This window comes from Lissotriton helveticus, chromosome 7 (genome assembly GCF_964261635.1).
Source record: "Lissotriton helveticus chromosome 7, aLisHel1.1, whole genome shotgun sequence".
Classification (NCBI taxonomy): domain Eukaryota; kingdom Metazoa; phylum Chordata; class Amphibia; order Caudata; family Salamandridae; genus Lissotriton; species Lissotriton helveticus.
The window spans coordinates 780,678,962-780,698,307 of record NC_136068.1 but is presented as its reverse complement, the minus strand read 5'-3'; the positions used below and the strand labels follow the sequence as shown (position 1 = coordinate 780,698,307).

The 19,346-nt window shown below is 40.5% G+C and overlaps 1 protein-coding gene across 1 annotated transcript in view; it reads left to right on the top strand.

Annotated features, from left to right (window-relative positions):
* UBE2B (ubiquitin conjugating enzyme E2 B) overlaps window positions 1-19,346 on the top strand; it is a 98,583-nt gene that overhangs the window by 2,583 nt on the left and 76,654 nt on the right. Inside the window, exon 2 of the mRNA XM_078653181.1 lies at window positions 15,443-15,523. Coding sequence (XP_078509307.1) covers window positions 15,443-15,523 — 81 coding nt within the window. The remainder of the gene's footprint in view (window positions 1-15,442; window positions 15,524-19,346) is intronic.

The following is a 19,346-nucleotide window of genomic DNA, read 5'->3' as shown; positions in this document are numbered from 1 at the left end:
TAGGATGCTATATTGTTACCTTACTATTCTGATGCAGGCGGGTGTTTGTATCTTGCAATGAGTTTTGAATTCCTATTTCCAAGTTACTCCTCCTAAAGGAAGATCCCCACTCTGAACTCCTTCCACGAGTTTCAAATACTTAAGCAGATTGATCACATTTAAAATAAGCTCTCTTCAAGTTCAGACTTTCTTTTGTAGTAGAGCTCATGCTATCCTTCAGACAGCTATACTATTTCTATGTCTTGAATTCTTCTTTCACCATTTTGGTGATAGGTTTGTGGCCCTCCGGGAGAAGTTTCATGCTAAGTACGTTTTCTGTCTCAGAAACCAGCTGAGTGAGTGCAGCAGACCACCCTTCTCTCAGTGCCATAAAAGCCTTTGTGTGCCAAAGTTTGTTCTTTAATGCAGTTCATGGAATGCAGGAGCTGAAACAAAAACAGCTCTTGAGGTCTCCTCTTATGGCATACTCCAGCAAAAATATCAATGTTGTCCTTTTAAAGACAATCAATTTAATAAGAAGCAAGCAAATGAGATTGAAAATAAAGGCCATCAGTGGTAAGCAATGTTGGGGTTAGCAACCATCCGCTTGGATGTCTGGTAGGTTTGACTTAAAAGCTTTATGCTTTGTAAAACCCTTAATCTGATTGTTTCTAATATATATATATATTTAGCCTTTTATCCAGTGTTTTAAGGAAATACTTCAGAATAGCCATTATATTGGCAAGTGTTTCTTGGTGGGAGTGGGAGATCGTGAAACTACAGGATGCTTGTGGAGGGAGAGGCTTCTCTGGCACACAATGAAAGTGTTGTAATATTTCACAAGAGCCCCTCCGCTATTGGTCCCCTCATAGTGAGTAATGATCTTTAGTTTGTGAACAGTGAGCACATCCTCTAAAAAGAATCCCCTTCAATGTAAGAGCTGGTGGCAGCCCATATGGAATTTATTGTCTTCGTCAGCAGGTGGTGGGTTAACTGCATTGCAGCCTCCACAAAAAGAGCATCATTTATGGTGCTTGGCTTGCAGCAAAAACATGACAACTCCTATTTTGTGTTATAACCCCCCACCCATCCAATATGGCCTCTGCAATCTTGTCATGTTCCTTAACGAAATTACCCTGTCTTAGAGTTCACCTAATAATACTTGAGCAAATTCGGAACATTCTGCCTGCAAGTTAGAGAATCGTTCCGTTCCTTTTTCTACATGTTCAGTTAGTTTTTATGTTAATGGGTATGCCCCAAATTACAGAACTCCTTGTTCATCATCTACCACTTATGCTACAGCGTTCATACTACAATTTCAGTACAATACTTAACATCACTATGTTGAATAAAGATGAAAGACTCAAAATGCATGTATTTATTTTCTTCCATCCTGGCACTTTCGAAATTCTCCTAATCCATTCTATTGCGTACACTGTTGTTATTCCTCCTTGATAGAGAAGAGTGAGATAATTTCAAGAAGGTCACTGTGTTTAAATGCTGCATGAATAGGTACATGGAAACTTCAGCAAAGCAGCCTTCTTAAATACGCATGTTGTAAGCAGAGAGCCTGGACACCTACGCTTCTGTGCGTAGCCATGCACCTCAGTATTCAGTCAATCCATAGTTCAACGTTTATGTGTTAATTCAGTCAATGAGAAATCATGTGACAATGTTGAGGTGGTGTAGTTTTAAGTTATAGCTTCATTTGAACGCTCTCTAAGGCTTCTCAACTGGGAAACTAAGAAGACTTTGCCACACATCAGGTCTTCTCTCTGAAAGTATGCATTGTGAACTTGTCAATTTTTTGGTATTTGTTTTTCTTCATACCCGTTGCTTATAAGTGGTTTATTAGTTTAAACAGGACACTCTTCAGTGCTAGTTTCACTATTAACCGAACAGCACATGACAACACTGGCCCTCTCAAATGGGCACTCCACCCACTCCATCCAAATCAGCACGCAACCTAGGCGTGATTTTCGACGACCAGTTATCCATGAAAAGCCATGTGATCAAAACCTCTTCCACCTGCATCACTATCATTAAGTGGTTGCGTAAGATCATCTGGATGCTGCCCGAAGATACTCAGAAAACCGTAGTCCAGGCTCTAATCACCTCTAGACTAGACTATAGTAACATCCTTCTCTTGGGAGCATGTAAAGAGGTGACCCGTAAACTGCAGACAGTCCAGAACATGGCAGCGCGACTGCTCTGCAAACTACCTAATACTTCCCCTACTTCTAACTCCCTACGCACCCTGCACTGGCTTCGCATCGAAAACCGCACAAAATTCAAGGCCCTCTGCATCATGCACAAAATAAATACTGGTCTGGCCCCACCATATCTTATATCCTTGGTACAGCACCACTGTCCCCCCCCCGCACTCTGCGTTCATCTAACCAACACCTTTTTTCAGTCCCCAGAATCAGGAAAGCCAGAATGGGTGGCCGCTCTTTCGCCTGGCTGGCCCCCTCGCTCTGGAATTCTCTCCCCCTTCAGTTACGAACAGAACCCAATTACCTTAGATTTCGCAGACAGGTAAAAACTTGGCTATTCAACATGTAATTTCTTCCCTCCTGACCCCCCCCTCTCTTTTTGTTGGCTTTAGTGCCGGGAAACCTACGGGTAGCTGAGCGCTTTATAAACTTAAATATAATAATAATGCTGAATCACTCTTTCATTTTCGAGCAACAGAAGACGTGATATGTAAAAGTGCTCGTTCCCCAATCAGAAAAGCTTCATGGGTTAGCAAAATCCGTGCTGTTTAAAATATTTTAATATAAAAGCGATGCTAGATTTCCAGCGGAAGGTCATGATTCCAGGCGCTCTGTTGATTGACTTGTATGATACCAAATGAACAGAAATATGTCTGAGCCTATCTAGCCTATCCCCTAGCATGTTCCACATCCAGTCCATCTGCCAGTGCAGAGCGTATAAAGCAGAAGAATGAAAACAGACTTTCAGCCCATCCTTAATGAAACCTAATTTTCTGCAGCAAAGGGGCCACAGTGAGGAGACTTTTCTGATCCTTTTATTTATTTTTTAATAAAAAACCAGATGGCCCGGCCTCCAGAGTATCATAGTGGTGTGTCAGTATTGTAAACACTGACACACTATCATCCATGCATTAATAATGGCAAGGAATGCGAGGAACAAAGTGTTCAATCATATAAAGGAGGTGCTTTGCAACCAGCGTATTTGTGACCAGTGTGGTATTTTGCGAACAGACATACTTGATACTACTGAAAGAGGGGGCCGGGAGCCAGGCAGACGGGTGCTTACCACAAGATAACAGGGAAATGTAGATGTTTATCAAACCAATGCAGGGTGCTCTAGGGCAGGGTTTGGCTACCTAACAAACCAAATATAACCCAAAGAGAGAGGGTTAAAATATATACAGTCAATTGTCCTGGGCACTCAAATTCAGAAAAGTTCAAACATCCAACAAGGAGTAGTGAGGTTCTAGTTGTTTTGTATTTGATCCACAAAAAACTTCACTGATTCCTTATTTAATGTACAGCAGCTAAACACTTTACACAGCCAACATGTGTTTTGTCATAGTGGCAAATTCGTCTCTGACTTCCTCAGTGCTAAAAAAATAAATAACCATACGTTAATATATATACAGGTACGCAGCACTAAGGTAACTGCAAAATCCAAAAGGAAAAAAGGTACACGTAACATAGTGGGGCAAAAAAGTATACATTTCATGAAAAATAATGGTCATTAGTTCCAAGTAAATGAAAACAACAAATATATAAATAAATAGGTGTCGAGGTCTTAACCCACTTACATGAAGAAGAAAAAAAAGAGCGACAAGTCATGTAAATAGGCATGGTTGCAAAATTCACATCATGCAAGCTGGTTACCCGGAACCATGTGTTCACCCCTGTTTGCCAGCCTTACACCCCAGTCGCCAGTTGAGGCCAAATATTATAAAAACATTACAATGTTTATTGTTAACTTTAAATGTCTCTAGACAAATCTCTGTCTCCATATAAGGTGAAAGTAAAAGTGTTCCATATTTAACTATCATGTAGACACAGTATCCTGAGTAAATAAACAAGTTGGCAATAAGATCATACCGCAGTATATATAATATCAAGTATAATGTAATCACACCCTCTTGTTCGGGGTATAATGGTTCCAAAAACCAAGTGGCATATAACTGATAGTCTAGAAAGTACTGCCTCCGGTACGCAAATGGTATCCATTGTTATAAGGTCGCCCTAAATAAATTGCCCTAGTCTTATCACAAGTAGGAGCATGCATGCTTCACACACAGCAGCAGTACAACAGTAGGTCATAAAGTACTTTCTGAAAGTTTTTGTATAAGAAAGAGTGTCAGACTATAGAAAACTTTCATCATTCAAAACGTGCTATCAGCACTAAAGGTCAGCAGTTAAGGGCATGAGCGAGAAATAATCCAAAACAGTGCTTATTAAAAGTTCCTAGCTATGAGGGAACATGTTGCAGTATATAGTACATGCGCATTAGTTAAACACGCCAATGGCGCTAGAAGAATAGTACGTAACGGTAAAGCCGCAGAAAATAGCGCAGGAGCAAATAATCCAAACGGCCAAATAAAATATTAGTTACAGTGGTGTTAGTGGTGGCCCCACAGCCCATGAGAGGGGCTTACTGTAATCCTAGTATTGGTATCGGAGAGTACTCCTTGCATGTGTTTTGGTGTGGATGAATTTTGCCATTTTGAAATAGCTTATATACTCGTAATGATAAACCGGTCATGTGATAACAAATGAGAACCAGTGGCCATCTTAGAATGTCCTGAGTACATATAATTTATGACTCTGTTTTTCACAACTATCTCACAAGAGCCCTTGATTAGGTATATCTGTATCGTCAAGAGTCTTAGTTTCAATAATCGTCTGAAGCATTAGTAACAGGTCTATTAATATCCTCCCACTATTAATATAAAATCAGGTGAAAATTAGACGATAAACATATCCAGCATTGCACCCGTAGGTTGACGGACATCTCATAACTTGCAGTATCACTCTACATAAAAATGTGTTCTGTACAATACAAAAACTAAACACTTTAACATCTCAGCTGCTCCAGTAAATATGTCTAAAAAAAATAAATATATATATATATATATATATATATATATATATATATTCAATGAAAAAAACATAGGTTTCAGGCCTTATATAGTTAGGAATTAGCATTTAAAAAAACCTTTGAAATTCACTCAATAAACTATAAGTTTTATGGGTGTTATAGTTAGCTGGACATTTCACTCATACAAAACCATTGAAATTGCTCCTATATAGTTAGTTGGACTAACTATATTTCGCGCACCCGCAATCCACTGCTGATGTCACATATTACATCATTCATGACATGATCAGTGACATCACTGATGACATCACTGATGACATCATCCAGTGAATGTGGTTTGCTTCGTTATTTAAATATGCATTATATATAGCAATTTGCATTGAAGAATGAGTGGATATATAAAAATAAATATTTGGATGGAGGATTTAGTAGCAATGTAATTGACCGTTTACTTTAACAATGTATAGTGTCTCACTAAATATAGTGGATAGTGACTAAACTGTGTGAATATATGTATCACTTTGTCAGTTGTTGTGTAAACTGGTTCTTCAGTTGGTTACTAGCTATTTGAAAGTCTATATTACTTATTAATTAGTTAACTGAGTATTTGTATTGGAGAGTGAATGTGTGTGTGGTTCGGTGGGGGGTGTGTGAGTGCCCAAAGATGTGTAAATAGTTGATTCAGTAGATAGATGAAGTTAAAACTACATGTTATAATAGTTGTTTGGGTGAGTGAATATCTTTATGGGAGTGGTGATGAGCAAATATATTTCTCTTTGGTGCATGTCCAACAAAGTAGAAAAATAAAAGGCAGTGTATATGTCAGTTTATATGTCAGTTTTTGTATATAAATAAGTATTCATAAGACTCAATGATTCTGTAAGTGACTATATGGATGACTGTATTCTTGTAATGATTTTATAATACTGTAAGTATGACTTACTATGTAAATGAATAGATGAAGTGGTGTTTGTATAAGTGTGTAGCTAAGTAAGTATGTAAGTATGATCCATTGTTTGCATAAGTGAGTAGGATAACTTCATATTTTAATAGGTTGTGTGCTGGTGTGTAATGACGATATAGGTGTATAAGTATTTTTGATAGTGTTCTATTTTTCATTGACAGCATGTATGATTGAATCTACAGGTAAGTGATTAGATGTGTGTATACATCTAGGAATCACTGAGTGGGTTTTTAGATACTTGTATTGCTGTGTCAATGGATTCAAATATGATACTCTGTATTTTACAAAGAGTGATGAAAGATTTTACTAGTGTATGAAAAGGTGTATGTGATTGTCACGTGGATGATGTCATTTGAGATGTCATCAGTGATGTCACTGATCATGTCATGAATGATGTAATATGTGACATCATCAGCAGTGGAATGCGGGTGCGCGAAATATAGTTAGTCCAACTAACTATATAGGAACAATTTCAATGGTTTTGTATGAGTGAAATGTCCAGCTAACTATAACACCCCTAAAACTTATAGTTTGAGTGAATTTCAAAGGTTTTTTAAATGCTAATTCCTAACTATATAATGCCTGAAACCTATGGTTTTTTCATTGAATTCGCAAGGTTTTTTAAATGCTAATTCCTAACTATATAATGCCTGAAACCTATGGTTTTTTCATTGAATTCGCAAGGTTTTTTAAATGCTAATTCTATTAGCGGATAACGTTTTTATATATTCAAACTTTTTTTAATGCTAATTCCTAATTATATAAGGCTTGAAACCTATGGTTTTTTCAGTGAATTTGCAAGGTTTTTTAAATGCTAATTCTATTAGCGGATAAAGTTTAAATATATTAATACCCTAGTGGGACCACCTGAGCAGCCCTAGGGGGTCAGGGTGTTTCTACCCTGCCCCCTTTTTGTGTTCTACACGTTTGTTTTTCTGCTTTCTTGTGCCTCAGTCTACTGAGACCCAAGATGGATGCCAACACTTCCTGGTTAGAAGTGTTGACAGCCAATGAGCATGCAGCTTTCTCGGGAAGGCATGCTGATTGGCTGCCACTGTCTGTCAACACTCCAAACCAGGAAGTGTTGGCAGCCATCTTGTGCCTTGTTAGAACCAAGGCACAAGAAAGCAGTGAAACAAAGGTGTGAAACTCGCAAAGGGGCCAGAGTAGAAGCACCCTGACGCCCTAGGCCTGCTCAGGGGGTCCCATGTTTTGCCTTGGGGGTCCTTGTGGGACCCCCTGAGCAGGCCTAGGGGGTCAGGGTGCTTCTACCCTGCCCCCTTTTTGAGTTCTACACATTTGTTTTTCTGCTTTCCTGTACCTCACTCTACCGAAGCACAAGATGGCTGCCCACAATTTCTGTTTTAGAGTGTTGACAGACAGTGGCAGCCAATCAGCATGCAGCTAGTGCACGTAGGGGTACGAGCACGTACGCGTACCGTACGCACGCGTACGGTACGCGTACCGGTAAGCTTAGGGTGAGCTCATATAGATATATATGTGTTTTTGAAGTTAATTTTCATAAAAACCACTGGAGCAATTTTCACCAAATATAGCAAAGGCACAGCGCCAAGAAACTAATCAGTGATAGTGCGCTCAATAAATAATTTCATAACATAACATAACATCTGCGTACCAGTCCCTACAATTTTGTATGCCTCCAAATACGTGGATTTCTTTTTACAAGAACATGTTAAAAAACTGCCCTTGTACATTAATTAAAATGAAAGATTTTCAATGGCAGAATGATTACCTTTTAATCACCTTAGACGTAACCTCACTTTACACGTCCATCAAACATATTGATGGACTACGGGCGTTGAAATACTACCTGGCAAGAAGAGGACAACCTTATACAGAACACACAAAATGATTGTCAACATGGTTGAACTGTGTTTAACTAATAATATTTTCATGTTTCAAAATGTGTTGTATCAACAATTACGCGGAGTTGCGGTGGGAGCCAGCTTCTCCCCCAGCTAGGCGTGTCTACACATGGGCTGGTGGGAGGAGCTGGTTCTCATGGCAAACTATGCTGAGACACTAATCATGTGAAATGCTGGTGGGGGTTCATCGATGACCTGTTTCTAGTATGGCAGGGCACGGAAATTGATGCAAGTGAGTTTATTGATTCACTTAACAAGAATGAATTGAATCTGAACTTTACCGCCAACATGAGTAAGACCAGTGTAGTATTTTTAGACGTAGAGGTATTCATCAGTCAAGGTAATGTTGAGACTAAACTGCACAGAAAACCCACGGCGGAAAACGCAATCCTACATGCTAGCAGTTCACATCCTAACACAGAGTATTCCTTATGGTGAGCTACTGCGCATAAAGCAAATTTGCAGCAGTAGCGAAGCATTAAAGCTAGCACAACAGGAATGTATTGGTAGGTTTGAAGCCAGAGGTTATGGCAACACATGTTTGGAAAAGGCTTTAACCAAGTGCAATCTAGTAGACGGGGAAAGGTTAATGGACAAACAACTGAAACAACCCATTACCCCCGATTAAACTACAATTGACTTTAGGTTCATTCTGAACTATAATCGACAGGTGGTAGCGATAAAAAAAATTATCAATAAAAACTGGTATCTCATAAAACATGACCCTCTAATAGGTAAAACAGTCCTCAAAAGGCCATCTATAACATAGATGTATCTATTTTCATTTTTTTATTTTTTATTTATAAAGTTTTATATAGCGCGAATTTTATCCCGAAGGATATCGGAGCGCTTTACAATTTGAGGCAAAGTTAACAAATCAGAACATTAGTCTAACATTGGGATTCTAATGGGCATTGAATCAACTAGAACAAACCTAACCGCTCAATATAACCTGAGTACAAAAGAGTACCAAACACAGGTAGAAGGATAATACTGCAATAAATGGCAGAACAGACTCGGAAGGCACTTCCAAGGTCATGGAGAAAAGGATTCACTATAATAGAAGGTCTTCCTTCAGATAATAGAGAGTGTGAATTAAATTTGGAAGTGTCTTTGAAGGAGGAGAACTTTGAGGTCAGTTTTGAAGGCCTGGTTCATAAATTGATGCCATTTACAAGAAACAAACAAGACGCTTTCTACTGCAGAAATTTAGAACAATTGTTTTTAGAAAAAGGCAATTTTTAAAAAGTATTTTTGAAAATTTCTGGATCTTTTCCAGGGGAATATCTAACACTGGGTACCTTTAAAATCACCAGGGTGTTGGTATACAAATTTAACATTAAAACCGTATGTGGACAAAAAGTTACAGGGGCCTAAGTACAAACTAGCACAAATAAACAAAATAAGGCTGAGCAGTGAGCACAGAGGGGGTGGGGGGTGGGAAAGGCCCTAGCAGCAAAGGAGATAAAATGCAACTGCTACAATCTGTACATACTGCCTCACGCTAGACTTATCGTGCAGTACTTGTCATGGGAGAGTACCAGCACTTCTCAACACTCGTGCAATACTTGTAATAGGAGAGTACCCGCTACCTGCACTTCTCAACACTCGTGCAATACTTGTAATGGGAGAGTACCCTTAAAAAAAGATACTTTAGTAGATAATGACCCATGTGGCACGCCTGCGAAGAGATCTTGGTTGGCGCAAAGACAAGGATTTTATAAATGTAAGGTTTGTAAAGCCTGCCAACATGGGGTATCCACCACTAACTATTCTACACCTTTTGGAGGGCCAAACAAAGAAATAACGAAGACCTTAAACTGCAAAACCGATCATGTGGTGTATGTGTTGGAGTGCCCGTGCAAACTAAGATATATCGGAAGTACTATCTTACTGCGGCACAAACGGGTACTCCAACACATACGTGCCATCAAAAACCATGATCAGGCATATCCAGTGGCACGCCACTTTCAAGAAAAACCCGATGGCAACCCTAAAGATCTTAGGGCATCGCACCCACACCGACAGACCACGCACGCAACCTGGGCTTCATCCTGGACTCCTCCCTCTCCATGACCAGACAAGTCAACGCCGTCTCCTCGTCATGCTTCAACATCCTGCGCATGCTACGGAAGATCTTCCGGTGGATCCCCATCGAGACCAGGAAGACGGTCACCCAGGCCCTCGTCACCAGCCGACTGGACTACGGCAACGCCCTCTACGCCGGAACCACCGCCAAGCTCCAGAAGAGACTCCAGCGGATCCAGAATGCCTCAGCCAGACTCATCCTCGACATCCCCCGGCGCAGCCACATCTCCGGACATCTGAGAGACCTGCACTGGCTCCCCGTCAACAAAAGGATCACCTTCCGTCTCCTCACCCACGCACACAAAGCCCTACACGATCAAGGCCCGAGCTACCTCAACAACCGCATCAACTTCTACGCTCCCAAACGCCACCTCCGATCAGCCAGCCACGCCCTCGCCGCCGTCCCCCGCATCCGAAGAACGACAACAGGAGGAGAAGGTCCTTCTCCCACCTGGCCGCCAAAACCTGGAACTCCCTCCCTCCCGACCTGCGCCTGACCCAAGACCACCTCTCCTTCAGGAAGAAGCTCAAGACCTGGCTGTTCGAGCAGTAGCAACACCCCCCCCCCCCCCCCCCCCCCCCCAAGCGCCTTGAGACCCTCCGGGTAGGTAGTGCGCTCTATAAATGTCCTTGATTGATTGATACTTCCTCATAGATTCAGACCCAAAAAACAAAAGAGGAGGTGATAGGGAAAAATTCCTTAGAAGATTAGAGATGCATTATATTTTAAATTTAGATAGTAAGCATCTTAATGGGCTGAACAGTTCGGAGGAACTGCATGCAAGCTTGAGATCTAGACGATTGCCGTTATTAAAACCGGTCTGTTAAGCTTACCTACCAGTAACAAAACATCTGAAAGTCAAATCATGCAGGACATTAGTTAAGATCGCACCATAACAGGAATAAGAAGAAAGGCCGTCACAAGTATTTATACTATATATACAATACGGATTCCCCCCCATATATGTTTTTAACCCTTTCCGTGCTCATGACGAGCTCAGCTCGTCATGCAGTACACTGCTCCTGTGCTCATGACGAGCTCAGCTCGTCATGAACAATGGGAATATAGGTCATGCAGCGCAGAGGAGGAATTGCCTTAGCACTAATGTGGTTAAGCTACCATTGTTTTTAACTTGGCACAACTTGCACTTTTAAAACTTTTTTACACAGCCCTCTTTTGCACGTATTGCATCCATTTAGGGTGAGGTCAACTAATTTTGATCAAACTATAATATAGATATAAGATAGGCCAGACCAGATATACATAAGGGCAAACAATTGATTGATAAGGAAAAAACAAGATGGACTAGATATATGAGTAATTCAAAGAGTCCAAAAGGAAAATGGACCGATATTCAAAATTGAATTACAAACAGAGTCAAAATTGATTTATCCCAATAATTTCCACGCAATAGTGTGGCCTTGGACTCTGTGGGATGACGTGTGTGTCTATATGCTACAAATGTATTTTACATGACATTATTTATTTTGAGTATTTATATATTTATGGTGATTTTATAAATGTTTTATTGATATATACTAATATTTATTTATGTGTATGTATATAGGTATATTTGTATTTATATATAATTTTTATATATATTTATAGATCTATTTATTGAATTAGCGGAGATTAAATACACACACTAAGTCAAGATGCAACAACGTGATTAACTATCTTGTATTGAAAAGAACAAAGCCCTATCTTGTATTGAAAAGAACAAAGCCCTATCTGGTCACCAATATAATGTATTTATACAGCGCAATTTGCACAATATATTAGCGGGTGGAGAGAGGGTAACCAGACACCTTTTGTGCAACATTCCGTCCATCATCTTATTTGTTTTGCTGTTCACCCTATGTGGGAAGGGTATGCCTAGACGTGGGTCCCTTGCTCACTACGCCATTGGACTCCAGCTATCCTGGCTGAAGACGGCTGATAGCCAGAAACCGGTCCTAGGATGCTTGATTCCGGTCCAGGGAAGACATGGCTTGGCAGTTCGGGCTGGACTGTTCCCATGAGGCACAGGGTCAAGACTGATTTGCATATGGCTATGTCTGAACTGGGGTGGCCTGGTGAGCAAAATAACGATGGATTAAACCCAGATCTGTGACTGGGGGTGAATGTTTTGCCATTGTGCAACATTCCGTCCATCATCTTGTTTGTTTTGGGAGAATTAACCCGGCACAAACGAGTTTTATAATAACAGACAATTATGGATGTCAAAGTGTATTTTATTTTAACTTATGTAAGAAAGCACATTGCACTTTTTGCACAATAATCACGTGGTGTATTAACACCCAATCATAACCAATGAAAAAAAGTGTAACCTTTAAAAAGCAATGCCATTGGTAGAACCGCGTCGCATTGGTAGAACCGCGTCATGTGATCAAGTCCCTAGGGAGGGATGAAACGCGTTATGGCTGCCGTTTGTTTGTGAAAAGCATTTCAGCGTTTCCGCCTTCGTCAGTGTCTGGTCGACACTGACGAAGGACTGAAACGCGTTTGTTAACTTTTGCAGAAACGAAAATAAATCTAAAATTATGCTCTGACCCCCCTTGATGGCTCTTGTGTGCTCCCATTGAAAGCGGTTCTGAGGATCGAGGACTGGTGTTCGGGAATGAATATATATATATATATATATATATATATATATATATATATATATATATATATATATATATATATATATATATATATACACACACAAGGTAAATAATGTCGCAGGGATATCTCCAAGGCAATGTCATCCTCACAGTGTAATCTGTAAACATCACTATGGTAAAATCTCGGCCATCTAAGAGTCTCTCCGAATGATTTCATTTATTTCTAATTAATGACTCATTTTTTTTTTTTCATGAAATGTATATTTTTTAGCACACTGTTACATGTAACTTTTTTTTCTTTTAGATTTTCCACCTACAGATATATATGAATACTAGCATGCATCAACACGTTACTAAATGATGCTGCAAAGAAATGTTACCTGAAATTTTACAGTAGTTTAGCGAAATGTTGTTCGTTTTTTTTTTCCTGCTTAAATTTTTTTTGAAGCAAAGACTCTTCAATCTTGTTTTCAAACTTCTACTGATATTTGCTTCAAATCAGAGAGCATTCTGGGAGCTTTATACATAGCCTCATATTGCTAACTTTGAAAATGTGTGTACCCATTTTTATACTGGAACCACTGTCAGAAGTGCAGTCAGAGCTTACAACATTTACTTAAAGTGCTCACCCTAATAATAAAGGCTTTCCATAAATGAACCATAAATAAAAGTTTGAACAGCATGAACATATTGACAAAAATATTACCTTAACTGCAGACATTGGCCTTCCCTGATCCATAATGTGGTACTGGAAACTGGCAGGCAAAGGGTTTGTGCAGAAGTGGGAAGGGCCTACTTGTCCCAAGGACAAAATACACATGAAAACGTGTTGCCCTTGACCCCAAAACAATATGTCCTGGGCATCAATAGGAATTCCACATCCCTGTGTCTTTAGTATATTCCAGTGTTTAGCTAGTATTTTCCCGAATTGTTTTTTTTTTTTTTTTGTATTTTTTGTTTTTGTTTTTTTGGTTCTCTGCTATATATAGTGATACACCTTATCTGGTTATCTTTGAAGGGTTTTGACCCCTAAGATGGCCAATGTAATGAAAGCCCTATTTCTGCATGTGCATACGCAGTGGTGGCCCTCTTTCAATGATTTTAGCATATAAAAATGTTTTTTTTTTTGTTTTTACAGAGTTTTATATAGCGCGAACTAGACCCGAACTGAATCTCGTATCAGAGCGCTTTACATAGCACCAGTTACGTTACATGAGGACACGCATTCATTTTAGGCACGGGGAGATTAAGTGATTTGCCCAGAATCACAGGAGGTTTTTGGCGTCGTTACCGAGACTCAAACCCAGATCCCCAGGTCCGAGGTCGAGCGCCCTAGCCGTTAGGCCAGCTCCTCTCCCCTGATCATTGCTTTACCATTCAAAAATGGACATACACTTTGCTTGCAAAAGCATTGACCATTATTCTATTCTAATGCGATGATAAAATATGGCAGACAAATGTGAAGATGGTGGAAAATGCACGAGTGAATCTGAGCTTCCATCTTTAAACAATTGTGTCATACTTTATCATTTCTTTACCAGCTAAAGTAGCTAACATACAGCTTTCATCATTGTAGGCATCATGAAATGGTAGAGAAGTAATAAAATATGGAAAAACAATCTGAGGTTGCAGCCTCCACATCTCAAGACTTGGCAAAGCCAATACCTCTGTGGGTCTTCACAGACCAGACTTCTTGTATTCCACTCTGTGCCACTTAACTCTACGTCTCTCTACTCTGCAACACAGCTTTCTCCACCACTGAACTCTACGCCATTGTGCTCTATGCCAATTCACTCTGATCTACACTACACTGTACGACACTTTATACAACTGCACTCTACGCCACTTCACTTTACTTTGAAACAATCTATTCTATGCCACTGCAGTCTGTGCCACTCCACACTATGCCACTCCACACTACGCCACTCTGTTCTACACCACTTTACTCAAAACGCACTCTACACCACTACACTCTGTCAGTCTACTCTGCACCACTGCACTGTACGCCACCATACTCTGCGTTGTTGCTTTACTGTTTACCCCTCTAAGCAACAACAATCCACAACTAAGCATTCTACACTACAATAGTCATTCTGCAAAACTGCACTCTAAACTCTATGCCACTCTACTCTGCGCGACTTTACTCTATGCCCTTGCACTCTACTCTGCACTACTCTATGCCACTCTACTGCACTCTAAGCCAATGCACACCACTTCACTCTGAGTCTCTCTATTCTACTCTGCTCCACTCTACTCTATGACAGTGCACTCTCCCCACCTCTACTAAGCACCACTACACTCTTCACCACGACAACCTTCTCCAGTTTAGGCCACTCTGCGCCACTGCACTCTGTCACTACTCTGTACCACGCCACTCTACTCAACCCTGCACTACTCTACACCACTGCACTCTACTCTAAAACAATATACTCTAAGCCACTGCACTCTATGCCCCTTCACTTTACTCCACGCCACTCCATGCCCCGCCACTGCCCAACACTGCACTCTATGCCACTACTCTATATTAGTCCACTCTTCCCTGCACCACTTCACACTACACAACTTCACTCTACTCTGAAACAATCCACTCTGTGCCACTGTAATCAACTCTGCACTACTCTATGCCACTGCATTCTTTACTGCACCACTGTATTCTACCCTGCACCGCTCCACTCTTAGCGGCAATTTGTGTTCTTGGAGCCCACCCTGTCTTCTGTTATATCTTTGAGTCTGAGTGTTCTTGATTTTAAACTACTGCAGTTTGTGTGTAAAGCCCTAATTTAACTTTCTACTGTTTTAATGCAGTTAATAGATTATTTTTTTTTATTTTTAGGTTGCAAGAGGATCCACCTGTCGGTGTTAGTGGTGCACCATCAGAAAACAATATAATGTTATGGAATGCAGTAATTTTTGGGTAAGTAGGTGGCAAATCTTCTCTTAAGACGTAATATTTAAGTTTTTTTTAATGGTCCGATATTAGGTAGATAAAGGACGTATAATAGCAGCCTACTGTTTGACAAATAATCCTAAATAAGAACGTTTTGCTTCTCCTTCCAATTGTATGAATTGTGGTCCTGAGAATTGTGCATACTTGATTTACAAGACTGAGCTCATTAACCTAAGAATTTTAAACAAACTCTTCTTCTTTGAACATCCTAATCAGTCTCCAAACCTTGCATATTCAAATAATGCAATCTTTATTTTGGTTTAAAAAACAATAAAATATATATAATAACAATTTACACATCATAATAATATTTCCAAAGGTATCGCTAGACCATTGAGTAAATAAGAAAATTCATATACAGGCCTTTCTTGCTTATTGTTAAATAAATAAATGCAGTTAAAATGTAAACTTGCTAAATAGATAAAACATATTGAGGAGTTACAGCAAATATTATTATTATAGATAGCCAGGGACTGTAGACGACTATCTGGCGTCCTTTAAATAAAGCTTGCATATGATTCTAGGGTTCATGACAAATCTCTCACTCCCTCTCTGTTGGGGACAGGAATTTCCCCTGTTTGGTGTATAGTTGTGCTCTCCTGCATTGCGGTCTTGGGGCTGCATGTGACTCCTATCATGACTTTTGATTTTTGCCACTAACATCACAATATCTAGAGCGTGTGCTGAGGCCGTGGCCTTTCCCTTAACATGATTGAGGTTCTGGACCTGTCCTGTCCTGGGATGTGGTGGGACACACAAAGCATGCACCTCATTGCCCAGGCATTGGGCGTCTGTCTGTGGGTTGTTACATAGACCGGTGTTTACAGTGTACTGTTATGTGAATCCATAGTTATGACCAGACCTTTTTATCTGTGTCACTGAAGTGAAGGCCTGCTGACCCCCTTGTGTGAAGCTGTACTTCTTTGCGCTAACCCAGATCCTAAAGCAAACCTACCAAGGGTATGTTGTGGCTGTTTGTGTATGTGGCTTGTGCGGTATATGCATTGTTTGTTTGAGTGAGCCAGAGTAGTGGAATCCATTGGGATCCATTTTGGTATGCCCCTGGCTTAGCATACAATGGAGTTGAGTTTTTTTCCCCAAACAATGGAATTGTATTGCTGACATTCTTGAACATACATGGAGGAGCCCTAGATCCCGAATTGAGAGCAGAGGAGACAAAACCCCTTTACGAATTCTAATACACCTTTTGCTGAGAGGAGCTCTTGATTATTTTTCCTGTAGCTCTGCCATTTGGTACATAGTGCGGGTGAAGGGTAGGGCTACAGTCTCTGTTTTTCAAGGAGACTCGAACTCCTGAACTCAGTTCATTCTTTTATGTTTTCCCTGATCACTCTCCAGTGTGGCTGATTGCAGTCATGTTCAGGAAGGACACATCTCTTTTTGCCTCTGTGGTGGGTACTCCGGGCTAAAGGCTACGCTGCTATGAGGGGCATCCCTCTACACAAAGGCTGTGTTTGGAGAGTGGTTTGGAAAGGCACATAACAAGAGAGCCACCCCAAACTGGTTGTGAAAGTAGAGACAATGGCTCCACCTGTCTGCTTTGATCCATTGACCCATGTGCTCCATTTGCAAGTTCTCTATGACCAAGGAAGGGAATACTCTGCAAACAACTCAGAATTCCTATGCAACCATAACTGGTGTCTGTCTTGACAGCCAGCTTCCCATAAGTGAGGGGACATCACCTAAGTCTCCCCATTGCTGGCAGATTCTGTTCATCTGACCTGAAGTGCCTATAAGCTAACCAGTCTGCTGAGGGAACAAGGGATCCTACCAATCCTGCAAGAGTAGTGACTTTCCAGGAGGAGCCAGGTGCAGTGAGGCTCCCCTGCAGGTGGAGTTTGCCAGAAGAGCAGGCTGGCAAACAGTATGTGGGCAGCGGAATCTGATTAGCGATGCCAGGCAGGAAACATGGCTTGACCTGCGATCAGAACTTAATTGTACCCCTGTGACAATAAAAACAATTGAAAGTGTTGAGTTCAACCACCCTCATACTCCTCCCTAGAAAAGTGAATGACTGTCCGTCATCTCTAACACCGAGAGTCAAGTGCTAAACGGGTTGTACCTGGTCCAATTTGAAGAGCCATAGTAGGACGGCCCCCAGAACATGTGAAGCAAGTGACGTCAGTCCCTACAGTTAAGGCCCCCAGAGCTCCTAGTCACCTCTTGACAGGGTCTTCCACTACGTCTGGATAAGATGAAATAGTATAATGGCAAAAGAGAAATCGAATTGCGGAATGTATTCTTTATGGGGAAAACGTTTGTTTAGTTAGCATGTTGCGTTTTAATAATAAGGCTAAGTTAAGAGTATTATCTGGTTGCTTATAAAACCATTTCGCATAATTGTCCAAAATATGTGTGATCACTGAACCTGCACTAGTTCAATACCATTATATAGGTCATACTAAGAGAACCTAAAATCAAATCTAAATTACATTCTGTCAATGACCATAATGTTGTGACCCACCAAGATATGAGGCTCTTTATTTTTTTAATCTAAACTGCCTAGGAAGCTTATTTCACATTGTGGATCTTAAATTCTGCTTCAGGTTTGACTCATCCGAAGTTGAGTGTTTTTATGCACAGAATCAGCTTTACATTTGATGACAAACGAATGACAATGTGGTCTTCCCCAGAGGCCTTCCCCAACACTTTGCCCACCCTTAAGAATGCAGTATTGGTAACGTAGTTCTATTGTGCTCTACAATTCCTTCTTGCTAATGTAGATATCACACTTTTTTTAATGTGTCTCTGTGATCTACCTGCCAATGTGTTTATAGAGAACTGTTGTCCAGTGTAAGGATTGTGGCTCCTCCCCTGAGCCAGAGAGATATGGAATTTATAAGTTCCAGGTGTGTGCTCCTACTAAGTTCTAATAATTGTAAAATAATACATTCCATAGGTCCACAGGAACCACATTGCTTTGATGGACTATCTAATAACAAGATTTTTTTCTCTTATTAATTTATTATTCATATCACAGCCTTGGCTTTAGTGTAAAATAAAAAAAAACAATTGCCAATGTTTGCTCTACCATACTTAAATGCCCTTGTATCTGTTATGAACCTTGATACAAGGGCTTCATAGATTATGTATGTCTCTCTTCCATTGTGGATTATACTATCCTACCCTTTATATGCAGCACTAATACATTTTTTTCTTAAGTCAAAGGTGGGAAAAAATGCCAAAATTGGAAATTTATATATTTCTTTTTTTTTATTACAAATTAGGGGTTGAGTTTTAATTGAAATAAAAAATCCCTAAGATGAAAAAAGTACAAGGTTATATTTCTACTGCCCCTGCTAAACCATAACCACTTGAATAGGATTTACTCTTCAATGGAGAGTTTAGGAAATGTCCTTTAACTGTAGAATATATAGGGGTGGAGATGGTCTTTGTGGATTCGAACACCCCAATCAGGAAAGCTTTGGAGTTCTAGCTGTTAAATAATCTTTCAATGTTAGAAATTACCTGGGCGGGAAGACCTCTTGGGATCGATGCACTTGTGTTGAGGGGTTTTCCATGCACATTACGTCAGAGACGGCAGAATCTGATCTTTGTCCTGGGTGGCACCTTCCCAGCCTCTCAGAAGTACGCCTGCTGGTCAGCCAGGCTTGCCTTCCTGCTCACAGCACATTCACTGAGTCGCACCCTGATGTGGGACGAACCTTGCTAGGGTGAAAACCAGGTCCTGATCCTGAAATCTTCTGCCTGGGGACATACACGAGCTTCCCTGTTCTGGCGGATCTTCAGCTGAAGTCGGCACTGCTAT